This window comes from Pholcus phalangioides, unplaced genomic scaffold, assembly GCF_987345545.1.
Source record: "Pholcus phalangioides strain wild (caught in Gottingen) unplaced genomic scaffold, Ppha-v1.0 ptg000004l_1, whole genome shotgun sequence".
Lineage (NCBI taxonomy): Eukaryota > Metazoa > Arthropoda > Arachnida > Araneae > Pholcidae > Pholcus > Pholcus phalangioides.
This window is the reverse complement of record NW_028301597.1, coordinates 4,186,765-4,208,373: the sequence shown is the minus strand read 5'-3', so window position 1 is coordinate 4,208,373 and position 21,609 is coordinate 4,186,765. Positions and strand designations below refer to the sequence as shown.

Here is a 21,609-nt window from a genome sequence, read left to right as displayed (position 1 = left end):
ATATATGCAGAATTTAGCAATGATAAATCTAAAATAGTAGATTTGTATAGAGAACATACACGCACACTGACACAAAATCAATTTATATATATAGATAGGGCCAAATATTCTATGAATCCAAGATATACAGAAGACTGGATGTTGTGAAGATATTTATTATTTGAGATGTTAATTTTTTAAGGAAGGAAAAAACTCATCTCTGCCTCTACCGGGAGTCGAACCCGGGTCCCTCGATTGCCGGACGAGTGCTCTGACCACTAAGCTACAGAGGAGATAAAGATTTTCCTTCGCTAGAGTGTATATGTGCCGAACGGAACCGTGCAATGGACGGTGAACCGATCAGCTAATAGCTCATGGACGACGAGCCAGCAGATGGCTATATATATGACAAGAATGTCGCTCTCCACTTGTTAATACAAGATATACAGAAGACTGGATGTTGTGAAGATATTTATTATTTGAGATGTTAATTTTTTAAGGAAGGGAAAAAAAATGATTCTATGAATCATTGTTCAAGTATACGAAAGGTCATTTCGAACATCAAGTATGGGAATTTTCAACAAGTATAAGGAAGATTCGGAATAAAGACACCTGAATAAGATATACAACTGTATATGTTTGCACATGCACATAGATATTTTTTCAAGATTATTGTGTATTTTTCTATGTTAATAAAAGAAAGATGTTAAAGTTGAATTTTATGGCTGCTATTGTGAGATCCATGTTAATTTGATGCTTGCCATGTATAATTTTAATTTTATTATACAATAATCATGATTTTTTCCTTCAAAATAGCCCTTGTTGCATCTAAAGAAGCAGAAGCTAAGTAAGTATGAGATAAAATACAATTTGTTGAAGTATTTATCTTTGTATTTTTTAATTAATGTTATGGCAAATTTCATCAAATCAACTTGTTTTTTTCAACTCTCGCACTACCAGACATACAAAAACGTTATGGTAGTTTTAATAAATCGTATATTGACCTTGATGGGGTTTTACAAAAATTGTTTGAGTCTTATCCAATAAGATGTGGCCAGAACAAAATCTCTTGTATGTCATTCACATTCATTAGTAGTGTTAAGATAATATGATTGTAGAGAAATCTGCAAAATAGTGAAGTGAAAAACTCACCATCATCTTCAATCATACTTGTAATTTACTTGACTTTATGTGGTTGCTTTCATGTGAGCCATGGTAATTTTTTTTACACCATAAATGTAATGCAAACAACCATAGCTATTTATTTATTGTATTTCTTGGTATTTGATTAAATTGACAAAAGTCGTCCTCAGGGGTACGAGACAAATGTGGCCACACAGGGCCCCCATTCTTGGAGGAATCCGCATATGCTTGAGGGAATATAAAAAATAATTTTTTACAACAGTAGAACAAGGTAGCTATGTGTCAGCTATAGAAATGATAGTGATTGTTCCAAATAATACATCAAATAAACGAGAATTCACAACTGGAAGGCACCCCAAAGATCATTTTCTCTTTGGGCTCCGCATCTTGTAACTGTGGCCCCGAAATTGACCTGATAGACCTCAAATACTTTATTTTGGTCTTGAAATCAATTTAACTTGGATAATAATGCAGTTATTATAAACCATAATTAAAACGATAGATGGATTAAGTGCAACCAATTTTTCAGCTAGTTTTTGGACCCATAATACCTTAGTTTTTAGTTATATTTCCTTCCTTCTAAAAATTATACAAGCCTTTTTTCAGTGCCTCCTTTAGGTATTTTAAGTGCCTTTTTACCTGCCTATTTCAACCATTTTTAGTGCCTAAACTTCTGGGCTCTAATTATTAAAATATTAATGATCCATGCAGTTAAATGTAGAAGGTGTACAAATGTTTTTGTTAAAGGCACTCATGCTTGTGTGCTCGACTCTCCTGGTGGAGACCCTGGCACCAGGTCCTAAATTCCATTGCAGTTTGGGACCAGGACCCGAAAAACTTATACGATTTTCTGTTTTTTTTGTTGCAGATTAAATTAAATTTATGCAACATGAAATTTTATTTTCTCTTTGAGAGTTGTAGCATCAGCTGCATGAAGTGATTCCCCTCCCCTTGTACATCACACTTTTTTTAAAGGTGTATCATGGTCAGTGGTCATCCCACTTGAAAGATTTAAAAAAAAAGGCAATTCCCGCTCCCGAAATTATTGCTCTTTAATTTTCCTGTAGGATTGCTTAAAAAACAGGGGATCGATTGGGAACGGAAAACTTTCCTAGGGAAGGGGGAAATACATGCACAAAAATAGGCTTGTAAAGCCATAAAACTTCCTCTCAGTCAATTACAGGTGGTTAGGTGAAAAGGACAAAAAGGATAAGTTAAGTATTAAGAGGTCGCATAGAGAGGAAAGGAAAAAAAGTATTGTTGGGTATTACACAATTATTCTCCATGAAAAAGAGGGTCCTTAAGTAGGGCCACAAACTAAGGGGTGCTGATGAATGAGGAAAATATATTTCTTCATATACTGGGAGCATTAAAAATAGTGACAAACCATTGTTTGGGAATCAAGGTAACCAAAGTGAACAGTTTTTTGTCCCTATCAGCATTTGCCCAACTTTGATGAACTTTTAAAATAGCCTATTGTTCAAGTTGAAGCCTGTTTGGTACATATATAAAATTTAGCAAAAATTGATATGAAATTATTGATTTGCATAGAGAACATACACACAGAGAATAAATCATATGTAGATGTCGAGTTTGTCATTTTACAGCGCTATCTGTGAGTGAAATTTAAACTTTTTTTAATTTATAAAAATAACTCTGGGCTACGATAAGTTATCTTAACGCAAACCGCACTTTTTTATGTCAATTGGTTGATTTGTTATTAGTTTGATATTTATTTGGAGATGCAGAGTCATTTTGTACTCGAAAACATAATGGAATTCAAAGAAATCCTTGAGCAAAAGAAGTTTCTGAAAAACCCAGACTTCTGTAGTTTTCACGATTCACTGTACTTCCATACTTTATGGTAAAAATCTGTAGGAGTTGTAAAGCAGCATGGTCTAGGTGTTTGAAATAGAACATGTTTGTTAGTCGTGTAGGGCTGTAAATGGTTTTCAATAAAATGTTACTGCATCTGAGTATTTATTACATTACTTATTTTAAGAAAACCGGCTACTGAGGCTTCAGCTGCAACGAACAGTGGTGGTGCTGGTACTCTTGATGTTCCTGTCAATTCTCCTGCAACAGCCATCGCAGCTTCTGAAGATGCTCCATCTCCAGTTACCACTGCTGCTGAGAATGTTGCTAATATACAACTTCCAAGTTCTGGAACATCTGTAACTTCAACTGCACAAATCACTGAAGGCACATCTATCACAATGAATGATCAGGCTATTGTTGCTCCTGATGAAGACAAGTAAATATTTGTATTCATATATTACAAAATGCTTTTCTTCATAGGAGTATTTGCATTTTTAAGTGCTTTACTGCATTTTTTTCCTTCTTTGTGGTTGCTAGGACGGATGGGATGGGAATTGAAGATGATGAGCTGCAAAAGCCCTTGGTATTTAAAGACAAAAAGGAGGCCATTGAAGCATTTAAAGATTTGTTGAAACAAAAAGTTAGTTTTGAAATTCATTATTTTTTTAGCTGTTTTAAAATTTGATTCCTGAAAATCTTCCTGTAGGAATTCTTTGAATTTTACTTCCACAGTAAGAAAGAACTAATTGATGCTGTGTCAAGATTAAATAACTTTTTCTTTTCTGCTAATTGAAACTAATTTAATAAATAGTGCACTAATTAGATATCATTTTAACAACATTGAACTTGATAGATTTGAATTGATTTTAATAATGAAATTTTTTACCTAAACTGAATGGCAACTTTTGTCATTATTACATTTAAATCAATACACTTCAGCTCTTCAAAAATTTGCATGTTGGATGAAACAATTATGTTTGGGAAATATTTTGTTACAGTTTATTCTATGAGGAAAGATGCAGGGCTCGGCACGGGTCACTTTTTCCCCTAAAAGTCACTTTTTTAGAAGCTGGTCACTTTTATTACCTATTTTCGGGCCCAGGTCACTTTTTCCACTTTTTTTAGCAAAAAAACCTCGTTCTCGCGCACTGTTCCGCTGTCAGTGTTTTTCTTTTCTTCAAGGAGGAACTTTACCGGTTCAAGGTCGTTAATTTTCTCCCTCCCTTCATTGAACTACGATCGTACAAGGAACCCCTATATATATATATATATATATATGAAGGCGTCTTTATCTTCCCGGGAGCATACCGTGTGACGTCAGCATAACTTGATTTCAAGGCGCTTGGAAAGAAAGCTCATAGTTAAGAGTCGTCATTTTATGGAAAAGCTGGCCGGAAAAAAATAGCGAAAAAGGCGTATTTACAACAAAGAATTTTTTCCCCTCCTCTACTACCATTCTTTCTTATTTCCCCACTCGTTCTTTCATTTTCATCTTATTTTAAAATTGATCCTTTATTTTATTTGTTTTAAAAAGTTTTAGTCCTAAGGGCCGAATTCCTTTCTTGGAGCATCGAGCAAGTTACATTTGTTGTTTGTTCTATCGTTACTTTTATTAATTTTTTTCAATATTTGAAATGACGATTTAAAGGCTCATTTACATTGAGCGAGTTTATAAAGAGAGCCCGTGCAGAAACTAACTTACGCGCAGCGGGAGAATACCAAAGCGCGCATATTAAAGATGCGTACTATTAATACGTATTAAGCATATTATTAGTACGTTTTGGAGAATACTCTTGTAGCTGGCCAACGTTAAAGAAGCTCGCAAGTATTTTGAATTTACTTACAATAAAAAAAAAATCATCCGACTGAAAATCGCGATCTATCTAGAAATAAAATTTGTACTATTTTTCTAACTGGATTTAAATCTCAGCAAGGAACTGTAGCCCCAGATATGATCGAAAGGAGAACTATTTATGAAAAGATCACAGAATCCTGCAATTCAACGTTTATGGAACGATGACGTCACTCTGCTACCATACGAAGGTTTTTAACAACTGGCTGTTGCGAAGATATATTTTAGAAAGAGAGAAAATTCAACTGCCTCTGCTGGGAATCGAACCCACGTCCTTTCACTTTCCGGTTGAATTTTCTCTTTACAAAATATATCTTCGCAACAGCCAGTTGTTAAAAACCTTCGTGTGGTAGCGGAGAGTGACGTCATCCTTCCATAAGTCGCCATCTGGTGGCAACGTCAGCAGTTGTGAGCTTGGCCTGAGTCTGGTCTGGCCGTCCATGTACGGTCCTTTTCAGTGTACACGAGCTCCAAGGAAAGATTGAGAGATTCGTTGCCTCTGTAGTCTAGTGCGTTCACCCGGAAAGTGAAAGGACGTGGGTTCGATTCCCCGCAGGGGCAGTTGAATTTTCTCTTTCCAAAATATATCTTCGCAACAGCCAGTTGTTAAAAACCTCCAGATTCAACGTTTAGTTTAACCAAATCAGATGAAAATTGGTCATCAGGCTGATGAAAACTCAGTTAACGTGAATGCGAGCCGTACATAGAGGCGGATTTAACGGTGGGCACAGCAACCGCGCCTTTGGCCCCTACTTTATACTTTTTTCCTAATTTAAGGGGCGTAATATTAATTTTTTTTTATGCCCGGGCCGTCAACAACTGACCTTTATCCGCTTCTGGCCGTAACTTAATTTAGAGCATCTTCACGATGCTGATTATTGACTTAATATCGACATATTGCGCTCCATTCTCGGTGTTAAAAAAATCCCCTTTTCAGACCTCGGAAGTTATCACAACATTTTTGTCTCGAGTCGCTGTTATGACCGCAATAGGAGAGGGCGGGGTCTGGTTCCACGGGTGTTGAACGAGGAAAAGTGCAGAGTTTACTCTTTTTTCCGTTATTAAAAATGGATACCGGCCCCGGGCGATAGTAAATTTTCGTTCGTACTTGCGGCCCGGGTTGCTACATACCGTGATCAAATCCAAAACTGGGGGGGGGGAGGGGGGGGCAATGCCTCGAATGGAATTTTTGATGGAATGGTATATTTAAGAAAAGGAAATAAATTCCTTTGCAAAATTATCGAATTTCACAGTCAAGGGGCAGTAAAATTACATTTCCCCTCCAGAAAAAATATCGTATTACGGCCATGGTAAATCGAGTGCCCCGGGTGGGGGCGAATTCACCGTTTTTGTTCTTTGAAAATTACGGGAGGAGTCCGAGCTAACGTGGCGAGCGGCCGTATGTCGTTGAATCGATTTTTGTGTTCATTTTATCCTAATTTTCCATATTTCCCGATATATTTCTATCGATGTTCACATATTGCCGCATATTTGGTTGATTTATGTTATAAATTATATATTTTTTTGTAATTTTATGTTCCCTTTGTCAGCCATCTTGAATTGACCGCTGCAAAACGGCGATTGGTTGGCGCGGAAAAAATTCGCCACGTTGGTGCTTACAAGGTTCATGGGAAATTTACCGGGGAAGACCGCTGAGTCTTTTTCTGTTAAAAATTACGGGGGGGCAAAATTATATTGTTTCTGGGTAAAGTAGTAAATGTTTTTTTTGCAGGGGGTGTATGTTGTGTGTAAAAAAAAAGGAAAATATATATTTACAAATTTTTCTCTCAAAAACCAAACAATTTCAAAACTGATTTGTTTTCTCCCTCACCCAAGGGCAGTATTATTTTGGAGCCTCCTCCGCCTGTAAAAGAGTAGACCCACCCACCCTTCCCAGTCCAGCCATAGGTGCAGATAGACTTGAAGGTCTTAGAGGTGCGGCAGATGACAATTGATATACATAATGTATACATCAGTAGGCTCTGCCATTGACATTGGGGGGAGGATGGATTGCCCTCCCTCAACGTATAAGGGGCCGTTCAAGTATTACGTAAGGAAATTTTTAGCCATTTTTGACCCCCTCCCTCCCCCCCCCCTTGTCAGCAAAATTTCGTCATCAGCTCTGCCCCTCTGAATCCTAACTCATATTTTCATAAAGGGTGGTTGATGACGTAAGCATTATCGAAACCCCCCCTCCCCCCTTGTCATCAAAAGTCAGCAAGTCAGAAACCCCCCCCCCTCCATCGATGATGACGTAATACTTGAATGGCCCCTAACAATTAAAATAATTTATTATCACAAAAAATGAGTAACTTTGCCTGGTTTTAGTTTATACAAAAATTGCCACGTTTTTAAGACAAATAAATTTAATTGGTCGAATGGTCGACGCGTTTCGGCTCTTCAATGGAGAGCTGTCATCAGGACTTCATGGTGAGAATTCACACGAATGAGTCGTGGAAGAGTGATGTTTACGTCTGGTCGTCCGAAGAGTTCGCCTTTGTATTTGCTGCGTCCGAGTGGTCTTTGGATGCGAATTGGGGAGCCATCTGTTGTAAAGTGTTGAAAGTTTTGTCACGACTGAGGTTAATAAAGCCTGTCCAAGCTGACGAAATAGGTGGTGTGTTTCTTCCATCATTAACGAGGAAATTCTGGCATGTTCTGATGAAGTATCCCTCGAGAAAATTCAATTCAGAATTGTGTGTTGCTTTTTTTAAAACAAACGCTTTATCAAAATCAAAATAATGTGAATGTTGCCAACAGTGTTGGGCAATAGCCGAATTATCCGTCCGTCCCTTCTCAACATGCTTTCGGTGTTCGAGAACTCGAATATTTAGATTTCTTCTAGTTTGGCCAATATATCCATTTTCACAATTCTTGCATGGGATGAAGTAGATACCAGATTCTTTGGAGGGTGAGATAGGATCTTTCAGATGGGAAAAGGTGAGTATATTTGTTGGCTGGAATATTGTATGGAAGTCAAATTTCTTGAAGATAGAAGAGATCATGAAACTTGAAGAAACGAATGGAAGAACAACGGTATTAGAAAACTGTTTTGAGTCAGCTGGGAGCAGGTTCGTGGTGCATGTCTGGGTCATTTTTCTGAGGACCTTGTCGATGATAAAAGGTGAAAAACCCCGATTAGAAGCGATGTCACGAAGGATATTGAGTTCATTCTGGAGGGAGGCTGAATCACTGCAAAGTTTTAGTGCTCGATGAACAAAAGAAGAAAATGCCGAAAGTTTCTGATTGGGAGGATGAAAGGATTTTGCATGAGGTGGCATGGAAGCGAATGGCTTACGGTACACAGATGTATGAAATTCAGTGTCTGTCTTTTTAATGAGCACGTCGAGAAAAGGCAGCATATTATTTTTTTCCATTTCATAGGTGAATTCAATATGTGGGTCAATAGAATTCATAAAATTGAATAACTCAGTGACATTAACATCAGTCTCATCAACTAAAGTGAATGTGTCATCAACATACCTGATCCAAAGTTTGAAGTGGTGGGTTTCCAAAAGTTTTGTTTCGAAAAAATCCATATATATGTCACAGAGGATAGGCGAGAGTGGGTTGCCCATGGCAAGACCTTCTGTTTGGCGGTAAAACTTTCCAAACACTGAAAAATAATTGTGTGATACACAAAGTTGGGTGAGTTGACATATTTCTTCGATTTCAATCGAGGAGAAGTGGAATTCTTGCAGACGTTGTTTCAGGAAAGAAATTGCACCGCTATTGGGAATGTTAGAAAACATGGATTTGATATCGAAGGAAATCATTGTAGTGTTATCTGGTTGAATGCTGCGGATGATGGAAACAAATTCTGAGGAATTCTTTACTGTGAAACGATGCTTTTTGCAGAGAGGGGACAAAAGTTCAATGAGAAATTTAGCAAGTTCATGCGTAGGTGATCCAATGCAAGAAATTATAGGTCTTACTGAAAATGAAGGTTTGTGTATTTTTGGAAGAGCATAAAGTCTCCCGCAGTTTGCGGCAGATGGAAAGATGCGTTTCTTGGTCGAAGAATGTAGAATGGGAGTCTGATTGATTTTCTTTTGAACCAATTTTAGAAGGGTAGGAGCTGGATCCGTATTGAGACAAGTGTATGGTCCATCGCTAATTAATTTTTCAACCGACTCTTGATACATGGATTTATCAAGTACAACAATTTGGCCACCTTTGTCAGCTTGAGTGATGAAAATATTGTTGTTTCTTTTAAGTTCTCGAATGGCAGAGATCTCAGATTTCTCAAATGGTGAAGAAATGGTTTTTTGATTGGCCGAAACTGAAGAGGAAACCAAGTGCCGAAGAGATTCTTTCTGATCGGGAGAAAGTTTACTGTTGAGAAACGACCGTTCGATGGGCGCAAGAAGTTTTGTAGGACAAAAATTAGGCCTAGGTGATGCGAAATTAAGTCCGTATTCAAGTACTTTCAAATGGGCACCAGACAATGTTTCACTCGAAAGATTGACAACTTTTGGAGCATTCGAGAAGTCAGAAAATTTATGAGAACTTTTTTTCGAAGAACTTCTTGCAAGAAGCTGAGTGAACTTATTATCCAAAATTTCTTGATGTTGGCGATACACGTGAAGTGCCCGGTGGAACGATCTTGCGTCAAGCTGGGCGAAATCATCACGAGAATGTGCGAGAGAGAGATGCAGTTTGTACAAATCCAATTCAATTTTAGCAAGATTGCGACGGTGACCATGGATGATCGATCGCAAAATTGCAAGTCGACAATTGAAAAGGTTGCGTTTGATGCGAACGGAAACAGGCTGATTGGAAAAAACTTGTAAAAATTGTGGCATTACCTTGTGATCTCTGCAACGTTTCAGGAATGCAATCTTGTTAAGAATCCGGAGTTTCTTGATACGGAGGGCACAAAAATGGTTGATCGAGTTCATATTGGCGAAGTTCCGGGAATCAACGGACGTAGTATGAAAAGAAAGCACACGTTGGGCTAAAATATTATCACAAAAAATGAGTAACTTGCCTGGTTTTAATTTATACAAAAATGGCCACGTTTTTAAGACAAATAAATTTAATTGGTCGAATGGTCGACGCGTTTCGGCTCTGCAATGGAGAGCCGTCATCAGGACTTCGTGGTGAGAATTCACACGAATGAGTCGTGGAAGAGTGATGTTTACGTCTGGTCGTCCGAAGAGTTCGCCTTTGTATTTGCTGCGTCCGAGTGATCTTTGGATGCGAATTGGGAGCCATCTGTTGTAAAGTGTTGAAAGTTTTGTCACGACTGAGGTTAATAAAGCCTGTCCAAGCTGACGAAATAGGTGGTGTGTTTCTTCCATCATTAACGAGGAAATTCTGGCATGTTCTGATGAAGTATCCCTCGAGAAAATTCAATTCAGAATTGTGTGTTGCTTTTTTAAAAACAAACGCTTTATCAAAATCAACAATCTTCAAGAAATTTGACTTCCATACAATATTCCAGCCAACAAATATACTCACCTTTTCCCATCTGAAAGATCCTATCTCACCCTCCAAAGAATCTGGTATCTACTTTATCCCATGCAAGAATTGTGAAAATGGATATATTGGCCAAACTAGAAGAAATCTAAATATTCGAGTTCTCGAACACCGAAAGCATGTTGAGAAGGGACGGACGGATAATTCGGCTATTGCCCAACACTGTTGGCAACATTCACATTATTTTGATTTTGATAAAGCGTTTGTTTTTAAAAAAGCAACACACAATTCTGAATTGAATTTTCTCGAGGGATACTTCATCAGAACATGCCAGAATTTCCTCGTTAATGATGGAAGAAACACACCACCTATTTCGTCAGTTTGGACAGGCTTTATTAACCTCAGTCGTGACAAAACTTTCAACACTTTACAACAGATGGCTCCCCAATTCGCATCCAAAGACCACTCGGACGCAGCAAATACAAAGGCGAACTCTTCGGACGACCAGACGTAAACATCACTCTTCCACGACTCATTCGTGTGAATTCTCACCATGAAGTCCTGATGACGGCTCTCCATTGAAGAGCCGAAACGCGTCGACCATTCGACCAATTAAATTTATTTGTCTTAAAAACGTGGCAATTTTTGTATAAAATAAAATAATTTAGTTAATTTAATAATTTAAATAATTTATTTAATTCAGTAGTTTAAGTAATATTTTAATTTAATAATTTAAAATAATATTGTTAAAAATGTAATTTTCGTTTTTTTTTAAATCAATCATTAAAGTAAATTTCTTAAAATTTGTTGGAAGATATTATACAAACCTAATTATGTAAATCAATTTGTACTAGTTAAAAAAAAGTTCATTTTGTTGTACATTTTGTATACTGTCATTCATAGCACAACATAATGAAAAATCCACTAGAATGTAGATGGGACAAATTCTCTCATCAAATTTTGTGTTATTTCATTTTTTTTTCCTTCTTTGAATGTGAAAATTTTTTCCCGTTTTGAAGTTTTTCCTGCTTAAATTGATTTTAAGATGGGTTGTGGATAGCAATATGGGGCCATTCAAGTACTACATAAGCAAATTTTTAGCCATTTTTGACCACCCCCCCCCTTGTCAGCAAAATTTTGTCATCAGATCTGCCCCCCCCCACGAATCCTAACTCATATTTTCATAAAGGGTGGTTGATGGCGTAAGCGTTATTCAACCTCCCCCCTCAAAAGTCAGCAAATCGGAAACCCATCAATGATGACGTAATACTTGAACAGCCCCTATGGGGGGGGGGGGAAGGCATTACTACTGTTACTTAGAAAGGATGTAATGTTACTCTCTCACGCATAGTTGTTGATAAATTTGATAAGTTATTCAAAACTTTTCTGGTTAGCAGAATGCATTCGAGTTTGATTTATTTCACACTACTATATGTAAAAAAAACAATTTCGATGAGCTCCATTGAAATACAAAGTTTAGTGAAAACTAAATTCAATTTCAATTCATTCAATTTGGTAATAATCAAAATTCATTGTCCATTTGGTCTCTTTCTAAAATTATTTTGGTCACTATTTGGTCACTTTTTTAAATATTTTGGTCACTATTGTCACTAGTTTTGAGGCCATGATCCGTGCTGAGCCCTGAAGATGTTATATAATATGTTTCTAATTGTTTTTTTATAAATGTATGTATTTAATTTTTTTGTTATTTTATGGTTTAGAGTGTTCCTAGTAATGCTTCTTGGGAACAGGCTTTGAAACTCATTGTGAATGATCCTCGTTATGGTACTCTGAAAAAACTGAATGAAAAAAAACAAGCTTTTAATGCATATAAGGCTGCAAAAGCAAAAGAAGAAAAGGTTAGTGTGAAAAATTTCAATTTAAAGCTTTTAATTATTAATATTTTAATAAGTAATGTTTAAATACAAAGGTTGTCTAACCTGTTTATTTGTTAATCCCTTGTGTATTCCTTTATACCCACAATTTTCCGCTATGGTGGTCGAGTGGTTATAGTGACGGACTCACGATGCGAGGATCCGGGTTTGAACCCCACAGTGGTGGTCGGCTGAAGTTGGTTTTCTGTGGTTCCCAATTTCAAGGCGCAAATGCGAGCCGATCTCCCCGTTAAAAAGTCTCGCCACAGAGAGCAACAGTCCTACAACGATAAATCATTCAATCATAACACTTCACTCATAGTTAGAAAAAGTGGTAGCAGATGGCAGCACTACACATAACAAGCATTACAGAGAAACAAAAACTTCACGTCAGGTTTCACTACACGTACACGCACATTCCCGCATGTACCGATTCGTTGGGGGTTCCGCGGGGTGGAGGGGTTGTGGGTGGGGTGTATGTGTGGTGTAGCAGTAGTAGGTAGGGCTCGGGGATCCATGATGTTCTTAAGTCAGCCACCTTGTTGGGCAATTTGCCTGTTGTGGCGTTGTATTTGTATAAAACACTAAATTTATTGATTTAGTGTTTATTGATTTTGTCCTGATACAAATGTACACCCTGCATATTCCGTTTGACCTATCTTTCAATTAATCTTTTCAATCACACAACTGGTATTCCAACTTTTGGAACAGTGTCGTGCAAGTTTTTGTTCTTTCGAAATGTGTGCATGTTTGGCATATAAGCTAAGGTGTTCGGTATTTATAAACAACATGGTTGGAATCATCAAAACAACGGATGTGTGGTTTTTTTTTCTATACAATTATAGTAGACTTTTGTTAATCTAGCACATATCGGACCAGGGTGTGCTGAATTACCAAAATTGCTGGATTACTGGAAGTATTGAAAAAAAAAATTAAATATAAACTTCTATGCACAGACATGTGCAATGACTTGTTCTCCTCTTCTATGCTGAAAGAAAACCAGCCTAAAAATGCCAGATTACTGAGAGTCTATGATACAGTAAAAATCCCTTTTTGCAGACACCAGTGAGACAAAAAAATTTGTTTGTAAAAGAAGGGTGACCGCAAAAAAAAAGTTCACTGTAATTACACCAGTTTATGTAAATGACTGTTTTACCTTGCAAGTTATATGAAAATAATTGATATAAAAATAAGGAAAAAAATATTTCTAACATTCAAATTCATAGAGATTATCACCTGCTTGTCAAGTGGTGATTATAGTGATGATTGTAGCATGTTAGGAAAGATACATTGTTCAACCAAAATTAAATCAAGTAATTAAATAGCATTTCATTTTGGAATGAAGAGTGAAGACTAAATATCCTATTGAAACTAATATCCTATAACAAAATACAACACCTTTAATGTATTGCACTAATATGTTAATTTTTACCTGAGATATTACACATGTATATGAGAAAATGATCACAAAATCAAAAGGAAATGTGATTTATTTCATATTTTACAGAGGGCTCATTCCATGACAAATCGACCAAAAAAATTGAAACTCAGTTGTATGACTAACTTTAATTTTCTTCTAATTCAGTACAGGTACTGTCGAAGTATTAACAAAGCAACAATTGATTTCAACGACCTACTTGGCATATTTTTGGAGCTACATGAATTTAAATTTTGTGACAAAAACAAAACCATTGAAAAACCTAAAAAAAATGGTTTCATGTCCTAATCTACATGCTTACTATCTCTGGTAAAAATTTCAAACATGTAGCACATGTTCAAGGTTTTGCATTTTTGATTTCTGATGATGTATAAAGATTGGAAAGCTTGTTGATGATTGTTGAAATTGAGGTGTTATTTATTAATTTTTGGTTCTATGTTGATTTTTGTTTCTCTCTTTTAAAGGAAGAACAACGTTTGAGAGGGAAAAAAGCGAAAGAAGAGTTAGAGCAGTTCTTGCAAACCAATGAGAAGATGCATTCATCAATACGTTACAGGTATGGAATAAAAATATATTGGCCAGAAGGCATAACACAATAAAAAAGAAACAGTTTGGAAAACAAATTGATGTATGAATTTTGTGAATTTCAGAAAAGCATGTGAAATATTCGGCGATATAGATGTGTGGAGAGCTGTTCCTGATAAGGAGCGAAGGGAGTTATATGAAGATGTTGTATTCTACGTTGCAAAAAGGGAAAAAGTAGGTCAAGACTAAAGAATGATTGAAGTGTTTATGAAACATATATGAGTTATTAGAGCATTTACTAAAATATTTAGTTGCATCGTGACATTTAAAGCATTTTGTTCACCTGCAGCATATTTGTGCTCACTTCCTTGCTATAACTACATGGTCAACATTAAACTACTGTATTTCTAACAATAACAATGGGGAAACATGTTTTTAAGACATAGCTTTAGAACTTGTGGACCTTACATTCATTTCATTGGGTTGCTGTAAATGAAATGGCTATTTTTGGGACTTTTGAAAAGAATAAAAAGAATGCCTATGCAATCAAGGTAATATCCGGCTGCACTAGTGCATTGTACCAGTGTGTGGCAAGGTCATTTATACCATGTTGCAAAAATCAGTGTTTCTGAAAATTAAGTCCTCCACTGCCCGATAAATTGACACATCATTGGCAAAGCATTTCTTGGACAAAAAAATGACTCAATTGCCAGGGTAAAAAGGTTTAATCTGTTGGGGAAGTTTAGTAGGATATGCAGGTATTTCATTCCCAAAATCGTTGACGTGCTGAATGGTTTACACTGGTGCATGTAGTCACAGGCATTATTCTAAAAAAATAGGAGTCTATGCCTATTGACAAGTGCTGTCCACAGTTTCATGATTGATTCAATGTCTGTCGTATTTTATTTTTAATGCTCATTGAATGAAATAAATGCTACAGTTACATTACCCGCTTGTGACATTGTATGACATGATATAAAATATTTACATAGACCTCAATGCTTGCTTTCTTCTACAACCAGTAAAAATCTCATGCCATTCCATTGCCTTATTTGTAGAAACCCAATATTATCTTTTGAATGAGATATGGGAAACTGGATACAATGTATAGCTGACAATTTGGAAGAAAAATTGACTCTATGAGGAATCAAATCACTGTCCTTTTGCAATCTGGGCAAGTGCACTTTCCAAAATGCTTTTGAAGCAGTGGTGATTGCCTTCCTTGGGGTAATATATGCTGACAGGACTGTGTGCAATGTACAGTCTAACATGATGGATCTAATGGCATGTAAACAACATTCATTACAAGATGGCAACATGTATAGAGATATGGCACTCTTCGGTCCCATTCTGCGTATATGGTTGATTTCTCTTATAACATTTTCCCACTTATTATGACTTATTTTTGTGTTCTCAACTCTAAGTAATTCTCATTAAGATTTCCCGTTTAAAGCGTTTTCCTGCTTATAATGTTTTTGCATGATGGTTTTTTGAAAAATGCAGGGGTGGGAACTCTGCGCCAATTGCGCCGCACTGCGCCAAAACTAATATCTTGCGCCATCCTGCTCCAATAGCGTATTTTCGTATTTTTCTGCGCCAAATAGCGAATTTTGCTTCAGTATGCCCGGAATTTCGGAAAGGACGAAAAAAAATTTTTGCTCCAGCTTGCTATGAAACGATTCTTTCCGAGAAGAGCGTGTTTTATTCCACTATGCCTAAACTATTGCCTTAAATTATCGGCCCCTCATCAGGCTTTCCATCGTGAAACCCAGATTTTGTCTGTGATCGTCAAACTGAAGATGGTTTGCAATGTCTTTCAGTGTCAAAGTGCAAATGCGAGTGTTTCCGTTTAAAAAAAAAAGTCGCTACTGGAAGCAGCAGAAATTACTGTAGTCGATCGTCATTGTGTTAAATCCCAATGTTTCGTGAAAAAAAATTTCATTCCGGGAGTAAAAAGCGCATGGCCGCCGAATTACGAATGTTAGTTTAGAAACTTTGGCGAATTACAAGCGTTAAATTGTCAATATCACCAAATAACGAGTGTCAAGCGTTAAATCGCCAATTTCGCCAAATAACGAGTGTCGGATCGCCAATTTCAAATACAAATACAAATACAACGCCACAACAGGCAAATTGCCCAACGAGGTGGCTGACTTAAGAACATCATGGATCCCCGAGCCCCTACCTACTACTGCTACACCACACATGCACCCCCCCCCCCCGCGGAACCCCCCAACGAATCGGTGCATGCGGGAATGTGCGTGTACGTGTAGTGCAACCTGACGTAAAGTTTGTTTCTGTGTAATGCTTGTTATGTGTAGTGCTGTCATCTGCCCCCAGTATTACTAACTATGAGTGAAGTGTTATGGTTGAATGATTTACCGTTGTAGGACTGTTGCTCTCTGTGGCGAGACTTTTTAACGGGGAGATCGGCTCGCATTTGCGCCTTGAAGTTGGGAACCACAGAAAACCAACTTCAGCCGACCACCACTGTGGGGTTCGAACCCGGATCCTCGCATCGCGAGTCCGTCACTATAACCACTCGACCACCACAGCGGCCACCATTTCGCCAAATAACGAGTGTCGGATAGCCAATCTCGCCAGATAATGAGTGCTGAATCGCCAAACATCGTGTTGATTCTTCCGAAATTCAATTTGCAACAAAATCTTTCCAAGTATAAAAAAATTGAAAACTTATAAAAATGTTTTAGCTCATTCGAAGTGCTGCTGTTTAAGGCAGCAAATAGTGCCCTCAGTAAGCAAAAATCATCTTAAATAGACGGGTGCAAAAAATTTTACGACAGCCGCTCTTTCAAACAAGGTGTCAAAAGCCTAAAACACCAAAAACAAAGATCAAGCTGACGAAAAAATGTTTGATATCAAAAGACAGTGCAGTTTTATTTTGAAAAGGGTTGAGGGTCAACGAAAATATTCTCGTTAATTTCACTGTTCTAATTTATAAATATCTGCTCCGAATCCCATATTTTGCTGCTCCAAATCCTGAATTTGCTGCTCCAAAACTGCTCCGAATCCCATATTTTGCTGCTCCAAAACTGCTCCGAATCCCATATTTTGCTGCTCCAAAACTGCTCCGAATCCTGAAATTTGCTGCTCCAAATCCTGAATCTTGCTGCTCCAAAGTGGACTTAGTCACTTCCCACCCCTGAAAATGTTATAAGCGGGATCCACTGTATATGCTCGAGGAAAGAAATTACCACTGCTTCTGTAACATATTGGTTAACATGCCTACCTGGATTGGAAAGGGTTGGTGGTTTGATATCTTGTAGAGGCATGGAATTTTCCCTTCCAAAAATCATCTCTACATTATATCCAGTTTCCTATATCTCATGAGGATCCAGGTTCAAACCCTGCTAGCAGCATAACATAGCTGCCAAGTCTCCCGAATTTTTCGGGAATCTCCCGAATTTTAGCTCCATCGATCGACCTCCCGAAAAGTTTTTAAATCTCCCGAATTTTTACAAAAATCACAAAAATCCCTAATTGTCCCTAAAAATTCCCTACTTCATTAAAAAAAATCCCCGCTTATGAAAACAATCCCTGAGGAATTTCTTGTGGGACATGAAGCCTCTTTTTTTCCCCTTTCGAAATGACGTCACACGTCGTAAATGGGGGAATTCCCTTTTTAAGGAAGTTTTACAAACCCTCTGATGGTAACAAGAAAGTTGTTTGTCTTATTGTGCAGGGAAATTGCTTAGCAGCCAATAGTCCTGGATAATAATTGAAGATTATAGTGACGCGCATGAAGTTACGTGCGTGCGATATAACAAAGCATGAATACTGATAAGCAAAAACATATTTAATCAATTTTAAAGACACTTATTCCGATGAATTTCCTTTCATCAAACGTTCCAGAAGAGGGCCGACTTTTCATTTTTGTACAAGTTGTGTTACGGACATAAACATCGGTCATGGAAAGACTGCCATCATCACTCGTGAAATGAAAAAAAAAAAAATCAAGCAAGTGTCTTAGTGTTCTTCAAAAATTGACGGTGTTTTCCTTCATCTTCCGATGATTTTGGGGTCATTCGCGCAGAATGTTTGTTCACAGCGTTTCTGATTGAACACAATATTTATTTTTACATCATTGAAGTTTTGGCCTCCAATTTCACTTGTTTTTTGCGTAGGAATTTTATTCCCAAGGGTTTAACTTCCATGTGTGTAAAATCCCTGTTTTAATTTGACTTCAGTTTTTGAGTAGGGATTTTATTCCCTACGCTTTAACTTTTATGTTTGGAAAATCCCTATTTTATTTGGAAAAATCCCTATTATATTTATTAGGGAGTGGTTTCAGCATAAAATACGGGTTTGCGCGAAAATCTCCCGAATTTTCATTTTCAAAAGTTGGCAGCTATGGCATAATGACTGTCGGCTGAAGTTGGTTTCTTGTGATTTTCCAACTTTGAAGAGCGGATGCGAGCAGATCTCCCATTTGAAAATTGTCTCTGCAGAGAGAGCAGGTAGACTTTCAACACAATACTTATACATAAAATGAAAACTTAGGGATCTTTCACTTTGGAAAGTGAAGAGAGATAGCAGCGCTAGAACATGGAACACACATAATTCAGACAACATAAATATGGTACGACCATACACGTACAACACATTCTGATATGGTTAGAAAATCCACAGAGGAATGTTTGCGATATGCATAAATGGTTGAGTAGTATAGTAGCTTTCTAGAATGAATAGTGGAGAGTGACATCACATCTCTATACTATTTTTTAAAGTGGAAAAATAAATCAATTTTTAATAATGCTTATATTTTAATTTAAAAAATTGTATTTATGGAAATAGAGGCCATACCTATTTAAATATTTTAACTATGTATTTTGCACTTTAATTTCACACATTTTCTCTATGAGTTTGTCGTCAATTTGCAAGTCTGTAAATTTATGTATAAAAAAATTTTTTTGGACAGGAAGAAGCAAAGGCATTGCGGAAGAAAAATATGAAAGTTTTGAGTAGTGTTTTGGACTCTATGACAAGCATTACGTTCAGAACAACCTGGCAAGAGGCTCAACAGTTGTTGTTAGACAATCCTACTTTTGCTGAAGATACAGAACTCTTAAGTGAATAATTTGACTTTTTTTATTTTTTTTATTTATTGTATTAAAATTTCACAACATTGTTTGAGTAGCAATAGCACATGCAAATTCTTTGTGTTTTACATTTTGTGTGAAACAAAGTGTTTACATTTTGCACTGACAACACAAATGTAATGTCTGAAATACATATATCAAAATTGAATGTCTAAATGTGTCTATATCTTTATAAAAGTCTCTCCACAGAGAGCATTCTGTCCAGCAACACTATACTGAGAAAGCTAAAAAAATCAGGCATCCTTCACTTACGTATTTGGCATCCTCTTTTAAGATAAATGGCAGCATTTTTTCAAACACATCACATGCACACCTCAAACATCATGAATACGTAGAAACACACAAATATATTTTTGCAAATACTTCTTGGCATGCACTAATTAGTTGGAAGTTGTTCAAAAAAAATATTAACACAATGCATGTGTGGTTTAATAGTAGCAGTTTCTTTTTGGGGATACTATTTCATCAAGTGGGATATATGGGGGCTGCCGCCAAATAGTAGTATTCCAGAATATTGTCTCTATATTTCCCAGCATTTAGGGCTCCATGTGGTATCACAGGGGCTGGTGCAGTCACCTAAGCTGCCTCCTTCATGTGTCCCTTTCCTGCATGCTGCTTGAAAAATATATCAGGTATTTGACTCTGCTAGGTATGATATGAGGAGAATCACTCTAACATTAATTTCCAGATTTTTAAATATGGTGGGAGTCCTTCATTTCAAGCACCATTAATATGGCTACATATACTATGGTTACTATAAATTACTTAGAATTATTAAAGACGTATATGCATTTAAACAGGATTATACGTCTGCATGGTATATGAAATGAAATGCATATTCACAAAAAATTGTTACAGATGCGATCTCTATGCTAACCACTAGGTTTAAAGTGAAACTTCAAATGTATTTGAAAGATGTTTTCTCTTTTTCAAAACTATATCTATCCATCACTGATCTGAAAGAACACATTTAAGTAATCTTTTTTGTTGCAGCTATAAATGTACACTGGGTGTAGCTCTGATAGCTTTATGTACCAATGAGACATCATCATCTTAGTGCTCAACCTTTCAGAGAGTGTGGGCCGCTTCACGGATTTGAAGACGAGTCACAAGACACTTAAGTGATCTGTAAATGTGTCGTGGATCACACAAGTGCTCTGGAACTGTGCCGCAGGTCACTTGAATCATGTGAAAATGTGTTGTGTACCACTGGACTGATCTAGAACTATGCCACGAGTAACTTGAGTGATATGGAACTGCACCATGGGCCACTTAGGTGCTCTGGAACTGCGCTACACATCACTTAAGGGATCTATAAATATGTATCAAGTCGCTTGAGTGATTTATAAATGTGCTGTTGGTCACTTAAAGGATCTATCAGTATGCTGAGGACCACTTAAATGATGTGTAGGACTGTGCTGCGGTTCACTCAAGTGATGTATAAATAAGATGTATAAATAAACAAATGACACCCTTTGAATGTAACCAGCTGCTCATCCATTGTTACGTTATTGCTAAAATTTATCTTTTTTTTTTCATTGGAAAGTTGTTTATGTGTCATTCGCCTCAGTGGCACCACATAAATTTTTGCTGTGCAAGAGAGAAATGGGCCTTTGAAGGACAGGGAGACAAAAATTGTGCTATCTGTGATGGAAAAGCTGAATAAGTTAGGCTTAATTGGAAAAATTCAAGAAAGGATGAATGCCCATCAAAAAAGAATGAAAAACGAGAAAAGTCGATGAAGCTTGACTCTTTGAAACACACAGTTTACTCACAAAGTGAGATTGAATGCTTGAGGTGGGTGCAATGGACCCTATTGGTAGTCTAAGGGTTAAGTGCTCTGGTACTGCGTGGTGGGTCACTCAAGTGATCTGTAACCTATAAAATTAGGTTTGATGCCGCAAGTCACAGATGACTCTGAGGGCCAAATTTTGGCCTGCCAATAATGAAACAGTGCTCAACCACAAATTGGTTGAGCATATATACCTTAAAGCAGCGGTTCTCAACTTTTTTTTGACTCGCTGAGCCCTTCCAAGTAAAAAAGTTCCATGGCGGAGCCCCGTAGGCTAATTTTTCAATTATTTTATCAAAGTTACCGATTTATTTTTACTATTTAAAAATATTTACAATTATTTTTTTAAATTTTAGTTTTTTTTCTTCGAGTGGCTGCGGAGCCCCTGGAGATTGCACAAGGAGCCCCAAGGGCTCCGTGGAGCACCGGTTGAGAACCGCTGCCTTAAAGTGTTGACTTGCCGGTGTCTCAACTCCCTTCTGTAGTTCTAGTTTGATTCTACCAGATCTTGAAAGATTTTCCATGCATATCTTTGAAGGGTTTAATAAGGAGGTATATATTTTTTCAAAGCGAAATCTAAGGTACATTTTTTGTGGCTTCCTCAACCTTGTGATACAAATATGAACTGGCTTCTTGCGGGGGAAGGG

At 37.1% G+C, this 21,609-nt stretch overlaps 1 protein-coding gene across 4 annotated transcripts in view; it reads left to right on the top strand.

Annotated features, from left to right (window-relative positions):
- Prp40 (pre-mRNA processing factor 40) overlaps nt 1–21,609 on the top strand; it is a 54,486-nt gene that overhangs the window by 16,933 nt on the left and 15,944 nt on the right. For all 4 annotated transcript variants that reach the window (XM_089255687.1, XM_089255668.1, XM_089255677.1 and 1 more), the window contains 7 exons: nt 796–826; nt 3,125–3,376; nt 3,478–3,580; nt 11,935–12,072; nt 13,990–14,081; nt 14,176–14,284; nt 18,990–19,140. In XM_089255687.1, the coding sequence (XP_089111813.1) occupies nt 796–826; nt 3,125–3,376; nt 3,478–3,580; nt 11,935–12,072; nt 13,990–14,081; nt 14,176–14,284; nt 18,990–19,140 (876 nt within the window). The remainder of the gene's footprint in view (nt 1–795; nt 827–3,124; nt 3,377–3,477; nt 3,581–11,934; nt 12,073–13,989; nt 14,082–14,175; nt 14,285–18,989; nt 19,141–21,609) is intronic.